The sequence below is a fragment of the Embiotoca jacksoni genome, unplaced genomic scaffold, assembly GCF_022577435.1.
Source record: "Embiotoca jacksoni isolate LCO1_2020_lvr unplaced genomic scaffold, fEmbJac1.0.p SCAF_4, whole genome shotgun sequence".
Classification (NCBI taxonomy): domain Eukaryota; kingdom Metazoa; phylum Chordata; class Actinopteri; family Embiotocidae; genus Embiotoca; species Embiotoca jacksoni.
The window spans coordinates 17,317,533-17,344,994 of NW_027185392.1; the positions used below are offsets into that span (position 1 = coordinate 17,317,533).

The 27,462-nt window shown below is 41.5% G+C and overlaps 1 protein-coding gene across 2 annotated transcripts in view; it reads left to right on the plus strand.

Moving 5' to 3' along the window:
• The window catches only part of LOC138208921 (protein sidekick-1-like), a 239,670-nt gene that overhangs the window by 175,572 nt on the left and 36,636 nt on the right, over window positions 1–27,462 (plus strand). Inside the window, exons 17-27 of one of the 2 annotated variants that reach the window (XM_069167153.1) lie at window positions 1,863–2,003; window positions 4,696–4,877; window positions 9,160–9,275; window positions 12,548–12,743; window positions 13,770–13,868; window positions 15,025–15,216; window positions 18,461–18,582; window positions 18,673–18,785; window positions 21,875–22,025; window positions 24,307–24,547; window positions 24,928–25,043. In XM_069167153.1, the coding sequence (XP_069023254.1) occupies window positions 1,863–2,003; window positions 4,696–4,877; window positions 9,160–9,275; window positions 12,548–12,743; window positions 13,770–13,868; window positions 15,025–15,216; window positions 18,461–18,582; window positions 18,673–18,785; window positions 21,875–22,025; window positions 24,307–24,547; window positions 24,928–25,043 (1,669 nt within the window). Of the gene's footprint in view, window positions 1–1,862; window positions 2,004–4,695; window positions 4,878–9,159; window positions 9,276–12,547; window positions 12,744–13,769; window positions 13,869–15,024; window positions 15,217–18,460; window positions 18,583–18,672; window positions 18,786–19,176; window positions 19,230–21,874; window positions 22,026–24,306; window positions 24,548–24,927; window positions 25,044–27,462 lie in introns of those variants that run through there. The other variant, XM_069167152.1, reaches the window with a different exon arrangement.

Here is a 27,462-nt window from a genome sequence, read left to right on the forward strand (position 1 = left end):
AGGATTATATATACCCCATTTCCAGACAGCTACCCTAATGCCCATCTCATTCACACAAGGCCCATTAGCCCGCGTGTGTGTGTGTGTGTGTGTGTGTGTGTGTGTGTGTGTGTGTGTGTGTGTGTGTGTGTGTGTGTGTGTGTGTGTGTGTGTGTGTGTGTGTGTGTGTGTGTGTGTGTGTGTGTGTGTGTGTGTATCTGTGTGTATGTATGCCTGCAGCACCTGGTGCCTGGCAGTGCCTAACCTAATGGAAGTAAAGCACAGCTGTAAAACCACTGGCCTGTGCTATATATCCGCCTGCGCAAGTCTCGAGCTAACAGCTTTCACACCCCTGCGTTCACTCAAACACACATATATATATGTGCATACGCAGATGCATACTGATTCAGACCCACAAATACAGGCAGCCACACCACAGCTAATGGGTCGATAGCTTATAGAGAATCATTCAGGGAGATATGGGGCGCAGAGGGGAAGTGAGGGCGGGTGAGAGGAGGGGGGGGGGGGGCGCAGAGGGAGAAGGCAGTGTAAATCTCCAGACATAATCCATGGAAGGGAAAAGACCATCGGATGTAGCAGTCTGTCTTAAGCTGGGAGAAATTTGTTTGGTGGGCTTGTATGTGTGTGTGTGAACACATATGGCTCTGATTACGTTTGCTGAGCTGCTTACCGTAAAGCCAGAGGCTGACCAGCTCAGCCCGTGTGCTTTACCAACCATGAGAGGGCCGGGAGCTTTAATCACGGGTGGGGTTGGGTTGATGAGGAGGAAGAGGAGGGAGGGAAGGAGATGAGTAAAAGATAGAAGGATGAAATAATTGAGGTCAAAGGACACGCTGGATGAAAGGTGAAAGTTTGATGGGGATGAAAAAAATTTGAGAAGTAGTTCAAAATGTCAAAGGAAAGATGGGAAAAAGGTTTGTGGAGAGACAGAAGAGGGCAAAAGGAGTGAGGGATCCCTCTGTGTCACTGGAAATAAAAAGACAATCTCTTTGCTCACACACTGCTAATAGTGATTTAACTATCTTTTACTGTCACACTGAACAGCTGGTCTGCAGGGGCGATTGTGGAAGGGTTGAGTTTGAAATAGAAAGTGCCCAGACAAGAGCGCATGAATATAAATGAAACATAAGTAGGAAAACTGTAAAGTTAAAAATGAGAGGAATAAAACGAAATATTAACAGTAATCTGCAACATATAGACAGTAAATGCCTGTTTGCTCTCCTAAACTACCAGTGAATCAAACACAATAGCAATCCAGCGTGTTCGCGAACGTTTTTACATTTGTTGTTTTAAACACCCAGTCTGAGCTCGATCATTCCCTGGAGAAATCCTCTGGCGCGCTGGAAGTGATGCGTTAAACGTTTCCAGCAGCAGTAGCAGTGGTTTGTTTGAAACAAATGAACAGTATAGCCAGAGATGAAAAACAAACATATTAAATGAAATTGGAAGATACACCAGGAGACAAGCGATGAGACAGCTGAGTGCAGAATTCAATAAGAATTCATTAGAGCTGCTTAAATTGTGAGAAGATGCTCTGTAATAAGTTGCAGCTCTGTCCCGTGGATCTCCACTGACAAATACAATAATTTGTTTGTAGACAATCTGACCCCCAGACTAGAAAAGATGAAGATACTCGTGAGAGAAAATTGCTCTGAAATTCCTTTTTTGCCTACTTTCTTAATAAACTGTTCCTGAGCAGGCTGTGTGATAAGTGAAAGGCTGGACACCCAGCGGTGATGACAAATGCTGTGTCTACACTTCTTTAGCGATACTGTTATTCTCATTAAAACATGTCTAATCGGCTTGATCAAAATCATTTTTCTCTCTTGCGCTCCGTCTTTCTTCCTGCGGGTGTGTGTTAGATTGATGCTGAGGGAGGAGGCACCCAGCGCTCCTCCGAAGAATATTGTGGCCAGCGGGCGCACAAACCAGTCCATCATGGTCCAGTGGCAGCCTCCACCCGAACTCCAGCTTAACGGAGTCCTGCGAGGATACGTACTCAGGTAAACACACGCCAAAACACATATGTTGTTGTATGTACGCCTTCATTAGTTAGAATACTGTAGAGTTGGACAGGAAAAGGTGGAGGGGAGAGAAAGGTATGGTATGCGCCACTTGCTGAAACCTGACTGCACCACAGGCCTGTCAATCAAACAGACACCCCCCCAAAAATACAGCTTTTAAGGCCTATTATCTATTTAATGACAGGATTATTTTCAGATGTACGGCCAGAAAACGAATAAGATGGAGCGACAACAACAACAACACAATAAGAACTTTTAGAAAAAATTAATTGGCTTAATATTGCATGAGGAGTCTATGGAGCCCGAGGCTTTTCCAAGCCAACCCGTAGTGGCCCTCTGTGGTATTGCAGCTTAAGGCAGATCTGCATTGGCTTCATTTTTCAGACCTGGAACCACATTTATAAACAGTCACACGTTACCCAGAACTAGCTGATTAGTCAGAGCGAGCATTAATTGTGTAACCGGAGTTTAAAAAAAGAGATGGAAGTAGCCTCAGTGAAAACCACATCAATATAATTTCAAACAATTGCAGCAAGGAACTTGAGAACAGGAATACACTTAGAGCTATTTATCTATTGCATGACACATCTACGGTATACGTAAAGACCTTTTACAGAATGTTCTAGATGGCTTATTTCTACTCAATGTCAGAAGAGGACAACATAAAATAGTAGTTTCTATGGTATGCAGTCAGAAACATAATTACAATAATAGAACATATCTGTGAAGTATTATGACGTGTTTTCATAAAATGTTGAATATTGAATATATATGCCCATGTCAGAACAGGAAAGGTTTTTTATTTATTATTTTTTTCAAAATAGAGGCTCCTATGTGTTCCTGTCTAAATAATAATAAGCAAACATAATAAGGTGGTGTTTCATTCCTGGATTCCTGCCACAGAGGAAGAGTGTTTTGTGTGCTTTTTGTGTTTTGTGTGTCCACTATACAGAGCGTCCACATTCTAGCTGTTTAGTTACTTTGAAAATATTATTTCTTTTGGCCACTAGATTGGATAGACAACAACAATGAAATAGTCTTCTTTGCCAAGCCTGTCTGCAGTGTATTGCTTAGAAACCTAATGTATCGGCCAGGTTTTATGAGAGAAATTTGCTGTAAGGAAAGATTTTATTTCAACTACATAAATGTCAAAGATATTATCCTGTCTGTCGAGCTTGGGGCAAAAACAACTCTCCTTATGTTACAAAGCTGTGAAAAGACTTGTGAGGATTTTCAGTTTACTATCACTGAAAGTTAATAAATATAACAACAAGCCCCTTAAAATCTAGAAATGTACATATTTTCTGACATTTTCTTGCCTGAACAATTGCAAAAGTACGCATATGATTAATCACTGATTAGAGACATTTGGTGTATGTAAATTTACAGATTAGTGTAATTAATTACCTGTCGACAAATTCCTTCCTTTCGCTGTTTCTTCCGCTCTCTTAACAAATATAGAACCACGCATACATTCACACACAGACACAAGTGCTCTTTACTGTTGCTCTGGCTGCCCTCCACCTGCTGTCCTTCCCTTACCTAAAGTGTGACACAACGTGTGTAATCAATGTGTCATCGGCGGCCTCAGATGGATTTGCATATAATTGCGGTAGAAGTTATCAGGTCTTTCTCCTCCTTCAGTGTGTTATCTGCCTCCACTTCAGAAATCAGTAGAAAATAGAATCGCACACTCAGACATGCCCGCTGTATCATCCCAGCTTTATAGGATAAAGCTTCCAGCTCCTCCTGCCCGCCCCTCTTCCCTTTTCCTCCTTGTATCAGCAGGCAGCTCCTTCATCTGCCCTCCCCTTGTTGTGAGTGTCAGGTGGAGAGAGAGGACAGAGGGGTTATCTCCTCTCCACTGCAGAGATCCACTGTTAGCCTCCAGGGCCCCATCGCTTTGTGTATCTGTGTTTGCATATATGGGTGTGTTTTTGTGTGTGTGTGTACACAGTATGCGTGTGATTTAGCGCTGACTCAGCCAGTGAATCGGTGGAATATCCCGTTACAGTGAATAGGCTTCATATTAAAACGCTGACATGGGGATTATTACTCCATTCAGCTCCATCAGATATGTACAAGACCAGAGTGATATTACACCTCCCTGTCTAGTTGGGTCATATATCCTTTTAAGTGGACATTTATATCATGTAGTAAAGCAAAGGCCTTGAAGGTGCTCCATTCAGCGACGCCTAGCAGACATTGAGAGTTTTTACTCCGTGGAGATCTTTAGAGGGACTTCAAAGCAACAGAACATCCTTCAGCATAGTTTCTCTGACTTTCAACTGACAACAAAAACAAAGCTGAGGGAAGCATTTTATTCATTTTCAAATATGTATTCAGGTACATACTGTATTACACACTGCTATAATTGCATTATCAAGATATATTAATTTAGCTCTGGTGCGTTATTTCATTACATGCTTTTGTCCATAGTGTGTGTGTATTTTTACTCAGAACAATATACATATTTACTTTTCTCACTTGTTTTCACTGGTATATTTACGTGTGTGTGTGTGTGTGTGTGTGTGTGTGTGTGTGTGTGTGTGTGTGTGTTTGTCTGGGTGTCTGTCTGTGTGTCTGTCTGTCTGTCTGTCTGTGTGTCTGTGTGTGTGTGTGTGTGTGTGTGTGTGTGTGTGTGTGTGTGTGTGTGTGTGTGTGTGTCCAGGTACCGTCTCGCAGGGCTGCCAGGGGACTACCAGGAGAAGAACATCAGCAGCCCAGAGACCAACTACTGTCTGCTCAAAGACCTGATCATCTGGACACAATACCAGATCCAGGTGGCTGCCTACACAGGAGCCGGCCTGGGTGTCTACAGCAGTTCTGTCACCGAGTACACACTGCAGGGAGGTGAGTACAGATGCGCACACACACACACACACACACACACACACATTTTTATTTCTCATTCGTAGTCAGCAAAGCAAGTGTACCAGGAGATTCAGAAACATTATTAATCATCATCACACACACACACACACACACACACACACACACACACACACACACATCCCACATAAACATTGTTTGGTTAGAAGCCCACAAGAAGCTCTTCCTTGATCCTTGAAGCTGTAAATATTGGTCCAAAAAGACTTGACATCAGGGCTCTTACATTGTTTCCATATTCCAGTGCAGCCCATAATAGGGCTTGCGGGGCAAGTTTGGCCCCAACCTTCTTTGTTTTGGCTCACCACAACATTTGTCAAGCCCGTGCTTATTCTCCTTCTTCTAATGTGCTGTAAAAGCCTAACCATAATGACTACAAGCTATAAATTTTGTGCAGCTAAAAACTACATAATATAAGTTTTACTGTAATGTATATCACAGTGCTGGTATTCTCATTCTCTCCTTCTAAAGCTCATGTGATGTAAGTGTGTCCTACATCGCTGACTTTGAGCTGCCAGTTAAGAAGACAGATTGAGGGAGTGGCACACTGACACTGAGAATATTGAAATAATTGGAGAGACAAATGACAATAAGACAATAACTTCTGAAAAATAATAGAATTGGAGATTAAAGAGTGGTGTTTTGGTTATCCGGAATTTTTTTGTTTTAGAACGTTAATTTGTGGTTAAATATATTTCATTTCAATTAAATGTTACTTTTTATTGAAATACAATTCACATAACATAAATATTTATTTTCAGCCCGCAGCCGTTCATCCACATATAATAACAGTAGGAAAGAAGTTGGATACCCGTGGCAAATACACACTCACTTTTTTATTAAGTTGAAATATCTTATTTTCTGATGGTCAAATAAAATTTATGAATAGTTTTATCATCAGTACTTCCAGTGATAAAATTTCAGAATGAGACAGCAATATTTTCTCATGCTCTCGTCTGATTAATAGCGTTACCACCCACACCCACTCGGGACATTTTAATACTTGGCATTTCTTAAGCAAATTAAACACAAGGGTAGTTGTGCAATTAGTAAGCATCATGAGATAGATTTGCAGACCTTCACTTTAGACAGACCTTCACTATTCATAATACAAAAGAGAGTATGAGCATATGTTTCCCCCCAAATAAAGTAGCTTATTGTTTAATACTTGCATCATTGAACCTCCCAGTTTCCTCCACTTCGGTAGCTATAAAAAAAAACTTTTGCTTTACCTGCTCAGATATTTGTTTTTAATGTATAATGGAGTTAAGGTGAAATGGGGACAAACACATTCAGATGTAATTGTGAGCCCGCAGCCCTTATGCAGTGAAACATATACACTGCAATCCATAGAGACTATTCTCACCAGTTTTTATTGTATTGGGTGAAGACTCAGTTGACTAAGGTCACAGGTATAAGCAGAAGCAATAAGGTCTCTCTGTAGCCTGGCAGCGTTAACTCTCACTGAGCTTTGAGAGGAGCCAATTCATGCAGTTCAGACTTGTGTTAAAGTTGCCCCCGAGGCGTCGCCTCGCAAGCGTACCAGCTTCAGTCAACTGCAAAGAGACCCTCGGGGTGACGCAGGACCTGCTGGAGGGACTACATCTCCCATCTGGCCAATGATCACCTTGGGATGCTGTAGGATGAGCTGCAGAAAACAGTTTGTGTGCTGCTCTATAAATATGTAATACAACATATAATAGTGTGTTTTTTTTGTAATAAACATGGCTGCATAGAGGAACACACTCTCAAATCTCTCAAATGTAAATCAATGAAGTGGTTGTGAAACAGGGAAGAACATAAGAGAGGATTGTAAAGAGGGATGAGAGGAAGTGGTTGTGGGGGTAAATCTCCTTTAAACACGTGCTCGTCTCTTTCTGACTTTTATTCCAACAGTATATTATCATTATTAAAGATGGGCTGAGCTACACACACACACACACACACACACACACACACACACACACACACACACACACACACACACACACACACACACACACACACACACACACACAACACACACACACACACACACACACATAAAACTCACAGTCATTATTACAAGAGTTCGGGACAGGTTTATAGACTCAGGAGAGGGAGTTAGGCTCATTAATTATTCTAATGTGGTTTAATGGGAGTGGCTGCGATGGATTGGACATTTTCTCTCTCTCTCCGTCTTTGAGAGGATGTGGCTGGACTCAGTGCTAGACTCTGATAACACTGCTCTTCTCCAGCACTCTCACAAGCAGCCTAACACGCATACTAAGATTCCCCCAAAGGGCAGAGTTTAGTGTTTTATCTGGAGCTGTGAGCTGAGAGGGGGTTAGAAGCCAGTCCCCAGGAGTACAGGCAGTGTGGCAGGGAGGGAGAGAGCATCTTTAACATCAATTAATCTCCAGTCTGCCGCTCTGTCTTCTCACTCTTTGGCTCCCTTTCTTGCACCATCGCGTGTTGTCCATTTTTCACTAGTTTTAATTATTGTCTCTTTCAGCCCTGTACACTCTATGTGTGTGTGTGTGTGTGTGTGTGTGTGTGTGTGTGTGTGTGTGTGTGTGTGTGTGTGTGTGTGTGTGTGTGTGTGTGTCGTTTAGCCACTTTAGCTCAAATATAAGATTTAAAGGGCATTCCCATCATGCAACAGTGCATTATCACTCTGTGGCTTTCTAGCATCAGCATAAACCCCTTACTGTGTAATCACCAGAACATGTGCCCGCAGACACACGCATTTCACTCTCTCTACTCTCTCTCTTCCTGACTTTATTCCTTCATCGTAGACACTTCACTCTAACTGAGCAGCTGCTCTGATAGATTTCACCTTCAGTAACACATAAACATCTACAGGGAGCGAAACACTGACCCCAAAAAGGGGGGAAAAAACCGAGAAGTAAACAGAAGAGACGGTGGTTTTGTCTTAGAATGGATGAAGTCAAATGTGTTCAGCTTGTGAGAACCAAAGAAGTACAGCATTTGTTTACAATATCTACCTCCTGCCAGCCTTGATTTTTTTTTTTAGACTGAACAAATAACCTACATTTCATCGGGAAACTGCTGCAACACCCACAGCTTCTCTGTGTTGTCTGCCTCCCTCTTAGGTGGATGATGAATGCCTTGACCAAGTTCATACACACTTCAAACAGACTTTGCAAATTATGACTGGTCCGCTGTAGCGTGAATGCATTTTCTTTTTGTTGAACTTTTTATTGTGGAATCTTTGAACTGATATTCATATTTAAACACAGATAGCTCCAGTGTATTAAATATTGGAAGCAATACGGATGGTGTGCATGTTGTTTTTCTGGACATTAAAGTAGAAGAAATACATACTAAAAATGCTCTGGCATCATAATTATTAAGTGAATAAGCAAGTAGGAGTCTTTTTCATAGAAAGAATACGTAGATTCTAAATGAGTTAAAGGTGCACTCCACTGATTTAACACTGCCCAAGGAGACAGATGCGTTTGCTCTGAAGGGATATTTCCATTGTTTAAAAAAAATAAGCCTGTTGAGGTCATAGTGACGTCATCAGGGTTGTCTTGGACTGAGCTTAATGCCTTTTTAAGAAAGCCTTCATTACAAAGTGGAGGTGTGGTGTTAAAAGTGGGCATGCAGGAGGGAGAAATGAAATACACAAGTGCAGCACTAAATCACATTACATTACATTTCATTTAGCTGACGATTTTATCCAAAGCGACTTACAATAAGTGCATTTCAACCATGAGGGTACAAAACCCAGAACAACAAGAATCAAGCAAACTCATCATTGCCTGTTGTAAGTTAAAATATTAATATAGATCAAATGGCATGACTCTCATCAGATACATTCAGTAAAACATGCCACACTGTGCAATTACATCATGTCAGTAATAAGGTTTAAAGAGCTGCTTGATTTATACAGGGAGAGGCATGTGGCTGCAGGACTGAACCAACAAATCAACAGTTCTTTGAAAAATTAGGTCATTTTGCTGCAAAGAATGCCAGGGTAGGTTTGGCATTTAGCTTTTGCAAGCTTGCATATATTTTTAATTAAAAAATGAACTAAATCTCCACATAAAACATTTAATTATGGTGCTCTATGAGATATTACTCTTTGAAAAAGTCTAAGCCTGAAATTGAACATTTCTGCAGCTTTGGTGTGCTTGGGCTGATACTACTGATATTTTTTTCAACCGTATTCTAACTCACTCGTCCTTCTTGGTGAACGCATTGCAGCTAAGTTTTGTTTTGTTTGTGTACCTGCGTTTAGTTCCCACAGCACCTCCGCAGGAAGTGGAAGTTGTAGCAATTAATTCAACAACCATCCGCTTCACGTGGAACCCTCCACCTCAGCAATTCATTAACGGCATTAACCAGGGATACAAGGTAAGTGTGTGTGTGTGTGTGTGTGTGTGTGTGTGTGTGTGTGTGTGTGTGTGTGTGTGTGTGTGTGTGTGTGTGTGTGTGTGTGTGTGTGTGTAACTCAGATTATAACACAAAATGTCTGGTTATGATCAGTAAGACAAAATATATGTATTAAACATGTAAAACTTTGTACGCGTATGGAGTGGGTAAAAATCGACAAGGGATTTTATGGAAATATCCTGCTATTTTACATGGCAATATTGTATCAATACACGGACACCACGTATCGATATTTCATTATATAAATATGAATAAATATATTTGTCAGGCACATGCAACATTTAGTCTGCCTGACATTTCCATTTACCTGCCTTAGAAATGATGAAAGTGAGATGAACAAACTGAAAACTTTATTTTTGCAGATAAGACACACACTGATAAAGTTTGCTATAAATAAGTGAATAAATCCCAATTTCTAAATGTTTAAAGTTGCAATAATATAATATCTTGATTGTAATATTGTATCGCTGGGCTTCTGGTGATCCCCACCACTAATATTGCAATAAGAAAAACACCTCGGGTTAGAGACATCTGGATAACTTTGGCCAGACTCCCCAAAAAATAGACTGAATCAGTCGACATTTGATTTATTTATTGAAATAGTTAAAAACAAAATTGAGAGGCTGTATAAATAAATATGAGTGGGAGTTAAAACCTGTCAAGCTATGTTTGGACTTTGAGCTCAAAGGTCCTATCCGAGGATGTACTGCCTGGTTCTTGTTTACTCATACCAGTTTTAAGCCAAATGTGGAGTCAGCTCCAGAAATAATAACAAATAACAGGTGTTAAAAAAGAGAGAGAGGATTAAACAGGGAAATAAGAGTATATGCGTAGAGAGAGACGTAAGAGCTAATAATAAAGAAGTCGGTGAGAGCAAACACCTGAACAGTGTGAGAGATCTATATGTACTGGTTCTGTGATGTGATTTATTCCTCACTTTATTGTGGCAGCCAACCCCTAAGGAACTGATTAACATGACAAAGAAAACGCATCACATTCTTGCCATGCGTCACTGTGTCTGTGTGCGAGTCTCTCTCAGAGTGTGAATATTGGTGTCTTTGTTGCTTGATAGATACTACATGGCTTCCCATCTTTTTGGTGTAGCTCTGTGATGTTTTCTTGGTATACGAGGCTCTACCACTCTAAATCCGTGAAGCCTCTCAGTGCTGCTCCACATGTGCGTGTGCGTCTTTGGGGGTGTTGTTCTGATTAGAGCACTGTAGATAATGATATTAATTAAAAGAGGATATGAAGCAAAGCCTCATCTCATGTCAACCCCCTCCCCCTCCCTCTACAGATCACTGACTATATACAATACCCTCAATAATATAGCTCCAAACTCATTGCTAGAGAAAGAACCGAGGTCACTTCTGATAAGTTTCATGTCTTTCATTTACACTGTATGTCCTTGAAAGTGTATTTCCTCTGCTGCAGAGCTGATAATGCTTCCTACTTACCAGTCTTTCTGTCAATCACTAGATGTGTTCTTCAGCAAACTTTGGGTTTCCATGCAACCAAGTTCAAAATGCACCCGTGACTATTTTCAACAGCAGACCAAATCATTCCAGTCCCCTTTTAAAGTGGACTAACAGAGGACGCTTAAATAACCCAGACCAGCACTCTTTTACTCTACCCAAACTGTACTGTGCTGATAATAGATTATAATGGAAAACCTTATTTTACCATGACAGACTGGGTGCAATGATGCACCCTTTAAGAAGAGGGACAAGCAGCCACTCTACTGTCCCTGCGTATCACTGGATTTCTCACAATGATTTTCAAATTGGGTTCCTTTTGCAGATATGAAGTACATCTGAAACAGTGTGCACAGTAGAACACTGACAGCATTAATCCCAAGCAGCAACCAACAGTGACGTCACCCATTGGTTTGTGGACAGCCGTAATGAAGCCTCAAGTTCGGATATTTGCCAGCGCCATTTTGCTAGTTCGGAGCAGTTTAGAGCCAGAAGTGAGCATATTTGGACGATCTGGGAGGAAGCGAGCAGTGGATATGACTCGATCTGATTGGAAACTCGATGACACTACGTCCTCCCCACTGATAGCTGCAACCTGACTGCACCACAGGCCTGTCAATCAAACAGACACACCCCCCCAAAACACAGCTGTTTGTCTGAAACACTCTCACTAGATAAACAGTGAAAATGCTTCCCATATACAATAATAGCAGGATGGAGAAAATGGCACCAGTGTGGGTCACACAAGACATGACATCAGTGAGGCAGCCCTACAGAATACTATACCTTTGAAGCTTTGAGGCAGCGCACACTCAAAGCATTGAGAATGCCGAGCAGTGAAACTCTGTACATACAGGTCAGAGGTTTTTAAGTTATCAAATACAAATGCAAATAGAGGCTGTACTTTTCACTCCTACTGGAAATGTAGTGGTAACAAACATCTGTAAATGTCTCATCAATAATATGCCATTAAATAGTCATTTTACATTCTGTAATCATAAGCAGCTTGTGTAAATATTTTTCAAGCCTCACTGACCCATTGCACAGTTTAAGTCTGATTCAAACTTCGCTCCGAGTTCACATTTTATCCATTTTAAAAGAAAAAAATTGTATTTGGAACCATAAATATGTGTACCCTATCATAGCGTTGCCCGTGGCTTATCTCTCATTATGAATATTTAAGTGTATGCCTTTCACCGTTTGTTTTTGTGGCTAAAGCAATAACGCAAACCAAACTGCTGTGGTTCTGAATATAAATCAAGGCTCACTATAGACACAAATTAACCTTTCATTAGACGTTTAGTGGGACTGATAATCAAACTTAGTTTTTGTCCTCAGATGCTGTTATGACTGACAATGGCCTGCCAGCAGGAGTTTATGTTAAGTGATACATCGATATGTAAATAAAAGCTCGTTTAGAATGCAAATAACTTTTCCAGGGAATAAAACATGAATATTGTTTTTGTCTTTTTGATACATTTGTAACTAGAATTTGGCAGATTTAAACTTTAATAACAAGAAACTTTTAGGCATCAGTTTTGATTTAAAAAGATTCCCCATGTCCCACACCGTGATACAAGTACGTTTTGTTTCATAAATGCAGTCTGAATAATAAGAATTGATCGAGCAGCCTGAGGCAGCAGAGTCAGAATAATAGCTGATGGACATTTTCGGTGCTGAGATGACCTGCGGGTTTTAGGTAAGAATCATTAGAGAGTATTGCTGTCACCAGTGTCCATTTTTTTTTATTTATCACAGCTGCTGATCTGGCCAGAGCAGTCTCCAGAGGACGTTACCATAGTTACTATCACTCCGGAGTACCCTGGTTCACGCCACACAGGATTAGTCAGCGGGCTGAAGAAATTCACCTGGTACTTCGGCTCCACCCTCTGCTTCACAACACCTGGAGACGGCCCCCGCAGCGCACCCACCCTGCTGCAGACACATGAGGACAGTGAGTACACACACACACACAGTCTGATACAAGCATCGTGTAAATAAAGCCAGCAAACAACACAAAAGGCACTCTCCTCACCTCTCCTGTGAATATTAATGAAAGTGCATTGGCTAGCTCTGTGTTCAATCCAGCTGTTTTGATCAGTATGATCCACAGCTGTGTGCACAATACAACGACACTCCCTGGTTTCCGTCAGGCTCTGACTTGCTTCTCACTCCTTTTTAATTTCTTTGTTCTACGTCGTCGTTTTACTTCTCCTCCACTGTGTCTTTTTAAAAGGAATTGATTCATATGTTTTCAGGCTTACTGGTATTTATAGCACAGTGTTCCACAGATAAACATAATAGCTGCCACTCTCAGTAACAAGTACACATGCACAGTCGCACCATCAAATAAACACAATAGCCCATAGGAGGACAGACAAGCAATTATTATCAACCAGCAATTATTGAGTGGGAAAGGGATATTAGTGCCATGTGTACACACATGCAGACACACAAGCAGTCACACAGGTACACACAGCAGTGGACAGGTATTGATTGGCTGCTGGGCGTGTTGCAGGGTTAGCAGTGGTTGTAATTCTTGCTTGATGATAGCTTTTTGCATGTGTGTGTGTTCGTGTGTGATTGTGTGTGAGTGTTATTGAATGTCTCAGATGAATAGCTTAATCGCTCTGCAGGGAGAGGGGTTAGAGAACCATGGATGAAATGAGAAACGACAGGCTTGCCTGCACCTGAGTGTTTGTGTGTGTGTGTGTGTGTATGTGTGTGTGTGTGTGTGTGTGTGTGTGTGTGTGTGTGTGTGTGTGTGTGTGTGTGTGTGTGTGTGTGTGTGTGTGTGTCAAAGAGCCACAGGCAACAGGCTGAGGGTGAGAGATGTGTGTTCATGAGCAGGGATGATTTACCAAAATCAAAAATTTTCAGAATCAGATTATTGGTGAATAAGTTCAAATATAACTGATATAATCTAATGTGTGTGTGTGTGTGTGTGTGTGTGTGTGTGTGTGTGTTTTCATTTTTTCAGCACCTGGACCTGTTCGCCACCTGAGCTTCACAGAAATCTTGGACACATCTCTCAGAGTGAGCTGGACCGAGCCTGAAGACAAGAACGGCATCATCACCGGTTAGAGCATTACGACTCGATAGTATAACTACAAGAGCATAAGAACACTCTCAATAGTCACTCATAATTTCCTCCATTTGCCTCCATCTCTCTCCATAATCATACAAACTTTCACTCGACCATGTTATTTTCAATCCCATTAACAGTTGTGATGAGACAAGCTTAAATCAAGTTTGTGTTGTGTGCCCTAATACACACAATGATTAGAAATAACAGGCTCATCGTTTCCAATTCAGTGTTTTCCTCTCAGGTGGACAAATGCAGTCTGAAAAATGACTAATTTACATAAAAATGTAAAAGCATCTTCTTGAGGGAGCCCTTAAACTTCTAAAGTTTCCTCTGTGGTGTCCACTTATTTTCCTCCCACAGACAGCCCCCTGTCTCTGAAACTACTGTACGTTTGTGTACAACTGATTCATCACCAGCTAATCCCTTCCCTCTGCTGCTTGTCTTCCTATGTTATCTCAAACATGCCCTCGTCCCACGCCTCCCGTCACCCAGGGTGTTGTTTGTGTGGCACATCGCAGAGCCGAGGGCACCCTCCCCGCTCGCCCGCTCACCCCCCACAATTCATTTTGCCTCAGCACCTCCGAGGCTCTGTTAGACAATGGCGTTGGTGAACACGACAAGCTGCTGTGAATCAAGCGATTACTCCACGTTGCATGTGTGTGTGCCTTTTGTGTCGTTATGGCTGCATCCCGTCCAACATTCATCAGGCACCAACACAACAAGACCACAGTCTTAGCAGCGCGAGGCGGCGGCAGCGGCTTCACAGTCAGTCCAAGGAGTGGGAAAATGAGTATTCAAGCAAGGTCACCTTGCACATTTACTCTTTTCTCCTCAACCTGCTTTTCATCCAGCACCTGGTGAGCAGGGAGACAGATGAGGGACCATTCACTCTCTCCAGGGCTTTACACACAAATGGCCTCACTCACACACACTTCTGAAGGTGGTGCAGTGTGATGCATGACTACGAAGATGCAAAGGGACAAACAGGGATTTTGAATGTAGTTACCCCTCCCCTACCCTCTTCTCCTTTTTTGGCTCCGTACCCCTCATTATGTGTGAGTGTGAGTGTGTTTGCGCCTGTGTGTTTGTGTGTACACTCTCATGTGTAGATGTGCCTTTATTAACCCAGTGTGTCTGCAACCCGCAGGCTACGTGCTGTGGTGGGAAGTGCCTGGCGTACAATCGAGTCGTGAGGAACGTTCGCTGTCCAACTCCACCCTGCAGTACCAGCTGACCGGCCTCACCTCCACCACCGCATACACACTACAGGTGGCTGCGCTCACCGCGGCAGGACGGGGCGTGGCCACATCCTCCACCATCTCCACTGGAGTCCCACCAGGTACAGTAAATAAATGTACACAAACACAGAAGAGGCTGGCAGTGGATGTTAAAAACTGTTTTTCCCTTGTGTGCATGCATCTGTGTGTGTGTGTGTGTGTGTGTGTGTGTGTGTGTGTGTGTGTGTGTGTGTGTGTGTGTGTGTGTGGGGAGCAGAGTAAATATGACTGATGAGCTCTTACGCTGCCATTGTCTTTCCTCAGGCTGATAAGTGGCTGTTACTGTGCATCCATGAATCATCACCCACACAGCCAACACACACTCACACACTCACACACACACACACACACACTCACACTCACACACACACTCACACACAGGAGCTGGTCATTCACAGTATCTCAGAGAGCGCTTCAGTGTGAGTTGTGCACAAAACGCCTCTGTGTGCATGATGAGTTCGTGTGATTGGACTAAGGCCAAGTTGCAATCATTATTAGTGCTGATTAACTGCAAATGGCAAAGTGGAGGGAATGCAGAGATGGGAGAAAGAGAGGGCAAGAGACAATCAAATGAACGAGAGAAGACGGGAGAGAAGATACGGAAACATAATGAGGGAAGAACAGAAAATACAACAAAATGCAATCTCCAAAGAACAGGAGACCAAAGTGTCTCAGAAATGGACTGAGAGGCAGGGAGGAAGTATGGCAGAATGAAGAGAAAAAAAAACATGGTTCATACAGCAGGATTTCTGTCCTAACATTTTCTGATTACTAATTTATGAATATAAGCCAAAAAAAAGTAAAAGCAAGATGGATACAGACAGTTCTTAGATTCAGAGGTTTTTCATTAATTCATGAAAGCAAAAGACTGAAGGAAAGATGGAGGACTGGAGATATGAAAAAAGAACTAAAGAATGAGTGGAGAGAGAAAGAAAGAGAGAGATTCACTGAGCATAGATTCTTGTCTTGTTTATTTATTCATGTATTCATGGAGTTGAAAGAATTTTGTCATTCATCTGAGCAAGGCAGCTGATATCAACATTTCTACATTATGACGCTTACAAGTTGGCTGCACGCATTTACAGAGCAGTGGTAGCTGATAGCTATAATTCCTCTTGTGATGCACACATGTACCTCGCTGTATCCCCAATGAATAATGCCTTGTTTGCATAATAACTGGACACCGTCGTGTTATATTGTCCTATTAGAATAAGAAATCCTCCCAGACATTCTATGAAATCTGTCTCACGTGCCCGCAGTGTGCTGATGTGATCCAACACACACTGTTTGGTTTAGCATTGATATGTATTTTGTCATGTTCAGCAAATATGGCGCTCGTGATTCTGCTGCAGAATGGGATGGATTACAACAGATCTCACACACACAGTCGAGGAAAGTGTTTTAAAAGTATTTTTGTGTTTGAGGAAGACAGTTTTAAAGTGGATTGTGGTGATTATTGATTATGTCAGGTTCAACAGAAGCAAGCTGTCACATATTTCATTTGTTCACACACAATTAAAAAAAAAAAAAAAAACTGGATTTCAGCCTATGTCTCCAGAGCTGTTGTCATATGTGCTGCCTGCCAGACCAATGCCAATTCAATTCAACAGCTATCACTGAAGTCTATTTAGAGCCAGCTATAAATTCTGTCCTGCATTTGAAGGGTTGTGATGTAAAAACCTTTCATTGGAATATTTCGTTCTGGTTGAATTGTGCATAGAAAACGTATTATTACTCCTCTATAATTTACTCCAGGTTGACAAAAAAAACCAAACAAAAAAAACAGCATCACCAGCAGACGAAAATAATAGTTGTCTTCTGGACCAAACTCAGTGCAGCTCGCAGTTTTAATGTGACAGAAGCAGCTAATTCAGAGTTTTAGATGGTGGTGTTTAGCAGGACATGGCAACTGACAGACTTGGGCTACATCAATGATGCTTTTGTCAGAGAGTTTTCTTTATAGCTGAATTAGTTGATTTCCAATTATTCTTCCTTCCAGTTATTGATACTGTCACGCTTGGCTTTCAAGTGTGTACCATCTGCCAGTTGGGGATGACAGTTATCATCTAATTATCTCTTCTTTGCAAGTAATACTCACAAAAAAAAAGAGCTTTTAAATGTTACTGTTTCTACTTTTTTACCAGATTCTTTTCTGAGAAAAAAAAAACCCTGCAGGATACAAACTCTTTAGACTTAAAATATGAAAATACATTGTATATCAGCTACATTTTGTCAGCTCTGACTCAAAGTCAGCTCAAAGTGATTATGTGGGTGTGATCATTTACAAGTCAAGTCCTCGTGTTTTAGTTTCTTATTGCTCTCCCGTGTGATTGTGCCATTCAGGCTGCCACATCAGTTTCCTGTTGCTTATTATAGTCATAGCGATGGAACTATGTCAGAACACAAGCGGGTCAAACATAATTTCACAGGTTTGCAGCCTACTCAGACATTTATAGACCTTAAATGGAATATAGTGAACTATGAATTTACTTCAACTCAGGTCCTCTGGTGCACGGATTTATCTCTCTCTCTCTCTCTGCATTGTATTGTCGGCCTCAGAAATAATGAAATCAATTGCTATGACAGAGAGAGAGATACAACTGTGGCATAACTGCCGTTGCTTTAGTTAAAATGTACTTTTTTTCAGTCTTATATTTTCCTTTTTGTCATGGTCTAGCAATGAACATGTGGACACATCAGGAAAAAAAGGACCGGAGGCAATTTTCTTGGCTCTTTCGCGCCTTAAGCCTTTTTTGCACGTTATTTAGCAACATGATTTCATTCTCTTTCTATTTCTTTTGTCAACGTCACTACACGTGTATTAGAGATAAGCCATGTTGCAGTTGGGATGACACTTTTTGCCAGTTTTGGCATTGTACATGGTTTTATCCCTCTCTGTTGTAAATTGTTGTTTGTTTTTCTCATTTCTTTTTTATACCCATCTTCCTGAAAAAATATACCATGCTGTGATGTTGCGGTCCTTCTCTGCTCGAACAAAACAACGGTCTCAGAAGAGAGATGCATTTTGCATGCGGTTGCGGCAGAGATGTCTTTTGATCTTAAAGAACTTCTAAGTGCCTTATTGAAACATCAGAACGGCAGCAGACAGACTACTCTTTTCATGAATAAGATTATTATGAGTGCAATCATCCCACGGGTTTCAGTCCATAAATATTTCATACACCTGTAGGAATAAATGCAGCGGAGAAAAAGGGCCTACAGTCACCAGCTGCCTTATGGCTGAATTCCTTCACGTTTTCTGTAGCTTTAAAGTAAAGTGCTATTCTTTTTGTTCCCTATCTGCAGAACTTCCTGGTGCTCCATCGAACCTGGTCATCTCCAACATCAGCCCTCGGACAGCAACGCTTAAGTTCCACCGCGGTCCTGATGGGAAGACCGCTATATCAAGATGGATCGTAAGGACAGGTGCGTGTCTGTGTTTGTGTCGCATTTACACTTCTGTGGTCAGTATTGTGACACAGCAGGAGGACAACACTTGGGTACTTCCTCTTTAACAGGTGGTAAAGGACGATGGAAAGGAGGAGGTGTGGAGAGTTCTCTACCAGAAAGACAACCAGCCAGATGCAGACACTCTGGAGATCCCCAACCTGACTCCATTCACTCAGTACAGGTGAGCAGTAAACACACAGAGCCTGTATAAGAACAAGTGCTAGTACACACACACACACACACACGCGCGCGCGCGCGCGCGCACACACACACACACACACACACACACACACACACACACACACACAGAAACTTCTTCACACACATCTCACTCTCCGCCAGTTTCTGCAGCATTGCAATGCTCAGGTGAAGTTAGATAAATCACAGACACACAGAGAGACAGTTCCATCTGAGACTTTTCTGTTTGTCAGCACCTTCACAGCTGCTGCATGCAGATCCTTATTACCTCTCGCAACTAGCTGGAGGGAACGAGAGGGGAGAGGGAAGGAGGGAGATGAGGGCAGCAGAGAAGAAAGGTGATGAGAAAGCGGGACGGGCAGCAGAGAACATTAAAGAGAAGAAGAGACAAAGGGATAAGAGACATGGGGAACAGGAAATAGAGGAGGTGAGAGGAGTGTCTGTAATCCCTCCTCAAGGGCTGTTGGGAGCTTGCATTTTGTAAACGTGATCTGTCGCTACTGAACAGCAGCAACTCTTGCTTCTTTCTCTCTCCCTCTCCTTCTCTATCTATCCGTCTGTCTATCTTCTACACTTATCGGTCTATCTGTCTATGTCTGCCTCTTTCTCTCCGTATCTCCGCCTTCATCTGTAATGGGATTGCGGTGTGTGTAGACACACATTGTACACTCCCAAGGATTATGTTGTCACAGGCGACACCATTGGGACGTTAGATGAAGTGATGCACTTGTCTGTATTTCTTATCCCCTGCTTTAAGTCCCACACACTCTGCACGCTCACACTTTCTATCACTTGCAGCCACAGTGAATCATGGTTGCATTTAGAAGTAAAAAAAAAAAAGCAACAAACGCTCCCTCATGGCTGAAGGTGCGTCTCCAAGTCTGTATAGTTATATCTCTTTTACTGACTGAGTGTTTACTTCCTTCAAACAACCTCTGGTGGAGACTTCTAGCCGAAGATGATTCTCGGCAAAATATATTATTTAGTTGTGAAACAAGTAACACAAATATCACATTTCTTTCTAGATATAAGCTCAAATATTCAAAGTAGTTTTTTTACACTTTAAGATTGAAAAGTCTGTTTGTACTATTTTGAGGCAATACAATATATTCACAATTTCTTTCTCCAGTATCTCCATATGCACATATGACAGCATGCAGTTCATTCAGTAAATCAAAAGCTGGATGCTGATGAAAATCCAACTTAGGTTTGTTTATTATGAACTCGCTTATTATTTTTTGGGGATGTGTTCAAAGAGGGACTTCATGAATTAAATTGCTCAAAAAAGACTTAAGACTATTTCCCTGCAGTGACAAAGCCAGTGCTTTGACAAGTGCAGTGTTTTTTTTTGTTAAAGAATAATTTTTTGGGGCATTTTGCTTTTATTGGATAGTTGCCATAGAGATGGTCAGGAAATGTGGGGAATCAAAAGGGGAATGACATGCGATTAGAAAAACTGGTGGGACCCAAACGCATGACAAGACTGGATTTTATGTTTGATAATTCCTCTGCAAAGATCAAATGTGTTTGCACTAAGATGAGAGAATAGGTGGAGTTAGTTGACAGACGTGCTCGTACACAGACGTACCCAAAATTACAAAACACCTTTCATGTTTGTTAACTGTGGATTTTTTGCACTTGCTGAACATTCATCTACTGCACATTGATACAATTATCAATGTAATTGTGAAATATTTTTTCACATGACAACCCACATCAGTATAAGCAGTTGACCCAGATTTTCAAAGAAAAGTCAGCACTGATGAGTAAAACTTGTAAAACTTGTAGTGTCAGATCTTTTCACTGCAGTTGATGAAACGCCTGTAGTAATCTGTAGTCTCTGTTTTGATTGAGGGGCTATGTGTAATTTGCGCGGATGGGACAGCCAATGCTTCATTAATGTGATGTCTCCTGACATGCAACAGGATTGGTTAGCATCTAAATTTCTCAACGCTCCCAAGTTGAATTTTTATTAAAGGCAATGGAGATGAAAGCTGGCGGCGTGAGTGACTGTCAGCCCACAAAACAACTAGAGGTAAAAAAGAAATGATGAACATAAACAAAAGCACACTGATTCGGGCTGATTGTGCAGGCTGAAGCACCATTCATGCTTTCAGTGGATTATTATTATTATTATTGTTTGTTTCCTTCTGCTCAGACCAACATCTGATACATTGTGGTTACCTTCAATAATTCAACCTCCAGCAGGATTTAACAATAAATGACCTCGTGCATTTTCCTTTTTAATCTTCCACTATTGAATTAATAAGGACTGATATTCAGCACATAAACTTGTTGACGTTTATTGTACTACTATATAAATACATCTAAGACAAGTATGAGTCAATTCAAATATGCAGATTAGAAAGAAAAGGAGCCGAGTTGGAATGTATTAATTAGCTTTTGATAATTATGTGCACAACCATAACAAGCAGCACCAATATCCCTGCTGCAACAATAAGGCGCCTTTTTTTATTCGGGCTCTGACAGTATAATTAAGGCGATATATGTTTATCATTTAATGTTTGTTTGTTTTGTTTTATTGAGCTTGAGATGCTTCATGATGATGAACCTTTTTTTCTCTCTCCTCTCTTCTGCTCGTTTCATTTGTTGCTGCATTTCGAGGGGATGAGAGGAGGGAATGTGATTGGTCATTGCTGAAGCTTTCCCTGACTCCTGTATTCCTCCTATTATGCCCTCCACCTTCGTTTAGTGTGTTAGTATTTTAACATTTACTGATTAGTACTAGACACAAACTCCCACTAATAGGACTGTCACTAAATTCACCGATATTTGAACCAAAATTTTAAACCAGCGCACGTCTTGAGTTTGTAATGCAGGCTTTCTGCAATAAATTATTGTGAGTTGCAGTCTCCAAGCCCACGGAGATATTCCCTGATCAATATGACATTGTCAGTATTATTTTCACAGACTTTTGCTTCTTTTAGCACCACTTAGGAACTTATACCACTGTTTTCACTGGCTGAATCGTACTCCTCGTGTAAAATGAAGGGAACTTGATGTGTAAAATGAGTGAAATGCTTCTTTAACTTTGCTCTCCGAACTCTCCAGGTTCAGGATGCAGCAGGTGAACATTGTCGGTTCCAGTCCCGTGAGCGCCCCCTCAAGGCTGATTCAAACCTTACAGGCTACCCCTGACACACACCCCTCCAACATCAGCTGTCTGTCTGCTACACAGACCAGCCTGCGCCTCAACTGGAAGGTACTGAACACACACACACACACACACACACACACACACACACACACACACACACTCCAGATACACAGCTACCTCTTGGAAACCATTAACCCTTACTCTGCCCCTCTTACACTTGTTTAAATAGTGCTAATTTGTCTGGGATTTTATTTGTGTCTTTGCTCTTGTTCTTCTCTGCACATGCACATGCACATGCGTGTGCTCTCACCAGCAGCTGGACTGAACGGGTTGAGTGGCTGACAGTCTATAATCAGCGTCTCTCCTGGTTATCAGTGCTAACACTAATCTGTCACATTTCCCATTCACCGTGCGGACCCTCAGCAGCCCAAACTGCAATGTAATTTTCTCCTCACTGTCTTTTATTTTCTGTTCTTGTTCCCGCTCTTCTTTCCTCGCTCTTTCCCTCTGTCTCTCTTTTACTCTCCCTTCCTCCCTTCTATTATAACATAAAATGCAGAGCAGAGTATTTTCCATTTAAGAGTTGGAATGAGAAAAACAGCCTGTCAAATCAGACACAGACACTGATGCGCTTTAGGCTACCTGTGCAGCATGCTAATGGGATTTTACCTGCATGTTAGCACCCAGCCTGAGCTATGCTAGGTTTTCTGCTGTAATGGAACCATCACGATGGTTTTAGCTGAGGCTATTATTCTGAGTTGCACATTAAAGGTAATAAAGCTAATGTGACATTCTGTATTGTGGGTCCTAAATGCTAAACTGAGCTAAATTACTTGGGTATTTAAAATGACTGCGTAGCTCACTTCTTTATCTGTTGTGCTGCACAGAGCAACCGTTGTACATGTTGGTTTAAAAATCTTCTGTGGAAATATATACTGTGAACAAACTAAACTTTCTGCTGACACGATTTTAGGGCAATGACTAATATGTGGTTGTGGAGCTAATGAATAATCACGTGGTGGGTCACAGGCAGAGTAGAGCGGGTGAGATGACAGAGGAAAAAATGTGGACGGGAGAAGGAGACAGGGTCACAGGAAATGAGAGTGGAAGTGAGTAAAAGAAGATGACAGGGTGTCTAAGACAGGGAAAAAGAGGGAGATAGCGACAGAAGGTTCAGGAGATGGGATGTCAAAAGGGGAGACAACAGTAAAAGCTTTATTGATGTACTTTAGAGTTTGACGCAATCACCAAAATAACCGCTACGAAAGGCCTTTTCACTTCTGAGTGTGTGTCTTTCTTTATGTCATATTGTGGAAACATAAACGGGACTTATGTCAAGTTAACTTCTGTTGTCAGGAACCAGCTCCATGTTTATTTTAGGCTTTAACTGCCCTGAAAACCGGCTTTCTCAGTCATCTCCTTACTCTGAGTGATGGGGTCCTACATGCACTTGCTTTTCACACTTGTTTTAAGCAGGTGGGGCTTATTGGGATGAGGTGATATCACATACAGTAATTCCGTAACCCAATCAGAGTATAGCAACAATGGATTTAAATTTAAGAAAAGACTTTGATTTTATAAATCAATTGATTTTATACATATTTAATGTTATGAATAAATATCTCATCTTTCAGCTTCCTTATATTTGTCTTTAGGAATCTATTTTAGTGATCAATCTTTGTGCATAAGATATGCGTGGGCGGGATGTGCACACTGTATATCGTGATATAAGTGGTTCTGTATGTATGTCTGTGATATTGTTGTCGTGTGTCTTATATATATATGTTCGTTTTTGTATATGTGCACTCATAAAGACCTTTAGTCATGTTACATACATTTCTAATAGATATAATGGAGGCATTAAAGCATGCTGTTAATGAGGAACTGTGTTACATTGCTCGATGGTAGAGCTTCAACATTCTGTGTCAATCAAATTATCATCATTATCAGCTTTATTATCGTGATTTCAACTCTTTGTGTTGATCTCTTCTTCTAACCAGAGTCCAAATTAATGAATTAACACCAAGGAAAGTGACGGCTCACGGTCATTAAGCCGGCACATTTCAGGGTACTTGCACAGTTCAGGATTGACACGCTGACCCTCATTTACTAAACTATTACAGAATAAAGACTACAAATCAAATAAAAAAATCTGCCTGGGAAATTGTCCTGAAAATAGACATCTTTTAAGTAGATGCCAGTTTACTTTTATTCTTATGCTAAACGTGGTTATAGTTGTATGATTTCTTTAAGCATGTGTAACTAAACATACGAATGTCATTTAGAGGATAGCAACATGACCTTGGCAACAATAATAATTCATGCAAAATACTTCTCAATTATCATCTCTTTTTCCACTCTCCTTTCATTCTTTGTTCCCTTCCAGCCTCTTCCAGTGTCTGAGTACAACAGCAGTCCAGAGAATGTGGGCTACCGGCTGCGTGTGTGGAGGACAGACGGTCAGGGCGAGGACAGGACCGAGGATGCGGAGGGAGCAGGGGGCGCCACTGAGGCCACAGTGGAGGGCCTGAATCCATGGACCCAGTACCAGGTCCAGATACAAGCCTTCAACTCCATAGGACCAGGACCATGGAGTCAGACTGTCGCCGCACACACAGCTGAATCTGGTATGAACACAGACCTCATTCACTCCTCTTTCCTGTGTGCAGAGATGTCTGTGAAATATTGTATTAGCTGGGCATAAGAAGGCAGATGGATGAGGTATAAAGTGCTTCGATTACTTCGCAGTGTCTCCTCTCATCCTGCCACCTCTCTCTGCCCTCTACACGCTTCCTCTGTTTCAGTGAGGGGAAGATTGATGGAGGGAGGGTGGGGGAGATGATTGAGATAAAATCGAAGATTGGTGCAGAGAGTGAAGTAGCACTGAGCTGTGTGTGTGTGTGTGTGTGTGTGTGTGTGTGTGTGTGTGTGTGTGTGTGTGTGTGTGTGTGTGTGTGTGTGTGTGTGTGTGTGTGTGTGTGTGTGTGTGTGTGTTTGTGTTGTCTAGTTCCATCTGGATCTCCGGTGAATGTGACTGCTGAGGCAGTGAGTTCCTCCAGGATCCTGCTCACATGGTCTGCTCTCCCTAAGGCACAAAAGAATGGAGTCATTCTTGGATATAAGGTAAATAGAACTCTCAAGCACACAACTCTACCCTGGCATGCTCACTTGACCCCTTCAGCCCATTATCACTTCCTCAAACACCTTTACACACCCACCCACACAGATGGACGCACATAAATCTAAGAAGATCATGATGTAATATCCTGTAACTGCTCTAGCCTGTTCTCCCTACATTACTGCATCTAAAAGTACTCAGCTGCAGTAACTGTGTGTGTGTGTGTGTGTGTGTGTGTGTGTGTGTGTGTGTGTGTGTGTTTGTGTGTTTGTAATTGTATGCATGCAAATGAGAGGCATTACTGTTTAATATGCTTTGATAAAACAGCAGTTTTTGGCAGCAATTTATGCAAAAGAGACAATAATCCATAAAGCCTGTTGGTTTTGGGAAGGTACTTTGTTTTTTTTGTCATTTAAAACATAATCTTTTTTGAACAAGAAAATGTGATGTGCTGTGTGTACGTTCTCAGTCTGAATATGCCTTGAAGATTCTGCATCGGTATTAAAGTCCAGATTTCCCACCTACTGAAGGAAAATGGCCACATATGCCAAAATCAGAGCTCACACTTTTCTTGTATTCCCAAAATAAGGCAGAAAAATTGGTCTTGTTGCAACTCCAGTGGTGACGTAGTCGACATCCTCCGGTGTGCAGGTTTCTAAGAAAGAGCTGGATGAATACCGTTAATGGGGACTCATTTTTTCATCACTCACTGGCAGTCGCACCTCTTCTTTTACACTCAATGTGGGTGCACCTGTTTTTTTAATCAGTTCACAGCCTTCAGGGGTTTATAATAATGTTCCCTGCTTCCCTGTTTTATTTTTAAATAAAGAGAAAACATTGTGTTATATTATGTCTTTTCTGGTACAGTGCCATGTAAGTGCTTCCCTCCAACATCTATCCAAAGAAAAGGTTAACGCGGTAAATATTTTTTCGAATATAAAAGTGGCATTGACTTTAATCCAGAGACAGACAGACATAAGGCAGCAGAACAAAGATTTTAAAAGAGGGAATTTACTCAATTTTGCATGAACATGGTTTCATTATAAATATTTAAATCTACAGAAGAAAAACAGGCTGTGGCTGCGCGATATAAACTGGTACCATCCAGGTTTTTTTTTACGTTGTATTAAATTCTGTTCGTTTTATCCACCATGCTCAAAGCACATCACACCCCACATCTGTGTTTTTTTGTGCCCTCCTGAGGATCACATTGAACAGCATCACTACCATGTTAATAGAGGGGAAGTGGCTGCCAGCAGCAGCTCTCTTAACACCTTCCATCCCCTAGTAGATGCTGAATAGTTGCCCCTGCTTCCTGCCGTGCCGCCTCATGACTGTTTCTGTTTTTAGACACTTAAGCTTGAGGTGACATTTGCCTTAAATGGGTTCTAAGTGTGTTGCATTCATGTTCACAAAACGAGAGAGAAACAGCAAGAAAGAGCAGTTCTCGACACATTTTCAAATGGGTACTGTTGCCAGAAAAAGTGTGTTCAAAAAGACATAACGTGATGTAGCCTACTCCTCTGCACTCCACTGTTGTCAGAAACACGTCAGAGTCACATCGTTCCAAAGGCTTACATGTTCCACCGCTGACCTGACTGTGATGCACATGGGCACTGTATGATGAGTCAATTCCCCACAGGGCACACCATTCTAGTGCTGTAAATAGTTGCAAGCCCAACAAATCAGCAGCTGAAAATAGCCCCAAAACAAATACACACTTTATATCTGCTTGGGTACTATGTTTTTAAAAACTAGGAATGTTCTAGGAAATTATTTAGTGAAGCATGACATGATCTGCAATAACTTGATTTTTGGTCCAGTTGTGGGCAGCAGATACTCGTTAGGAATACAGAACGGATATTGTATCACCTTATAAAGTTGATATGGTGAATTTGTTAGCAAATAGTTGCCTATTTTTTACATCCATCAGATAGAGAGAAGGCTTTACATTTGGATGTTCACCAGCCATCATTAACTGTGGCTCTGCTGTACGGTGCTGGGCAGGTAGCGCACAGTGGGTTTGTCAAGGCTTTTTTTTTTTTTTACTAATACAGCTCCCTGCTGTGTTCAAACGTGTTGCTATGAGAGTGATCGAGAGCTAACATGTTTTAAAACGCTTCATACATGTGAGGAGAACTGCAGCTGAGTGTTCATTCTCAGTATTGGCAACCACTTTGACATACAAATAGTGCTGTGATCCATTGTTAATGAACCTGTGAGTTTTAGAATTGGTTTTAAGATCATACTGCTTGTTTTTAAAGCCTTCAGTTCCTGCCTGTACATATATTGATCTCCTACGTCCCAATGAGCCTGATCGCTGCTTAAGCCAAGCCGCAAACAGCCGCGATCAGTCAAGCCACACTGCACAGACAAGGAAAACAGTTAACTGGAAGAGATAATCAGGCTCTTCTAACTTTGTTG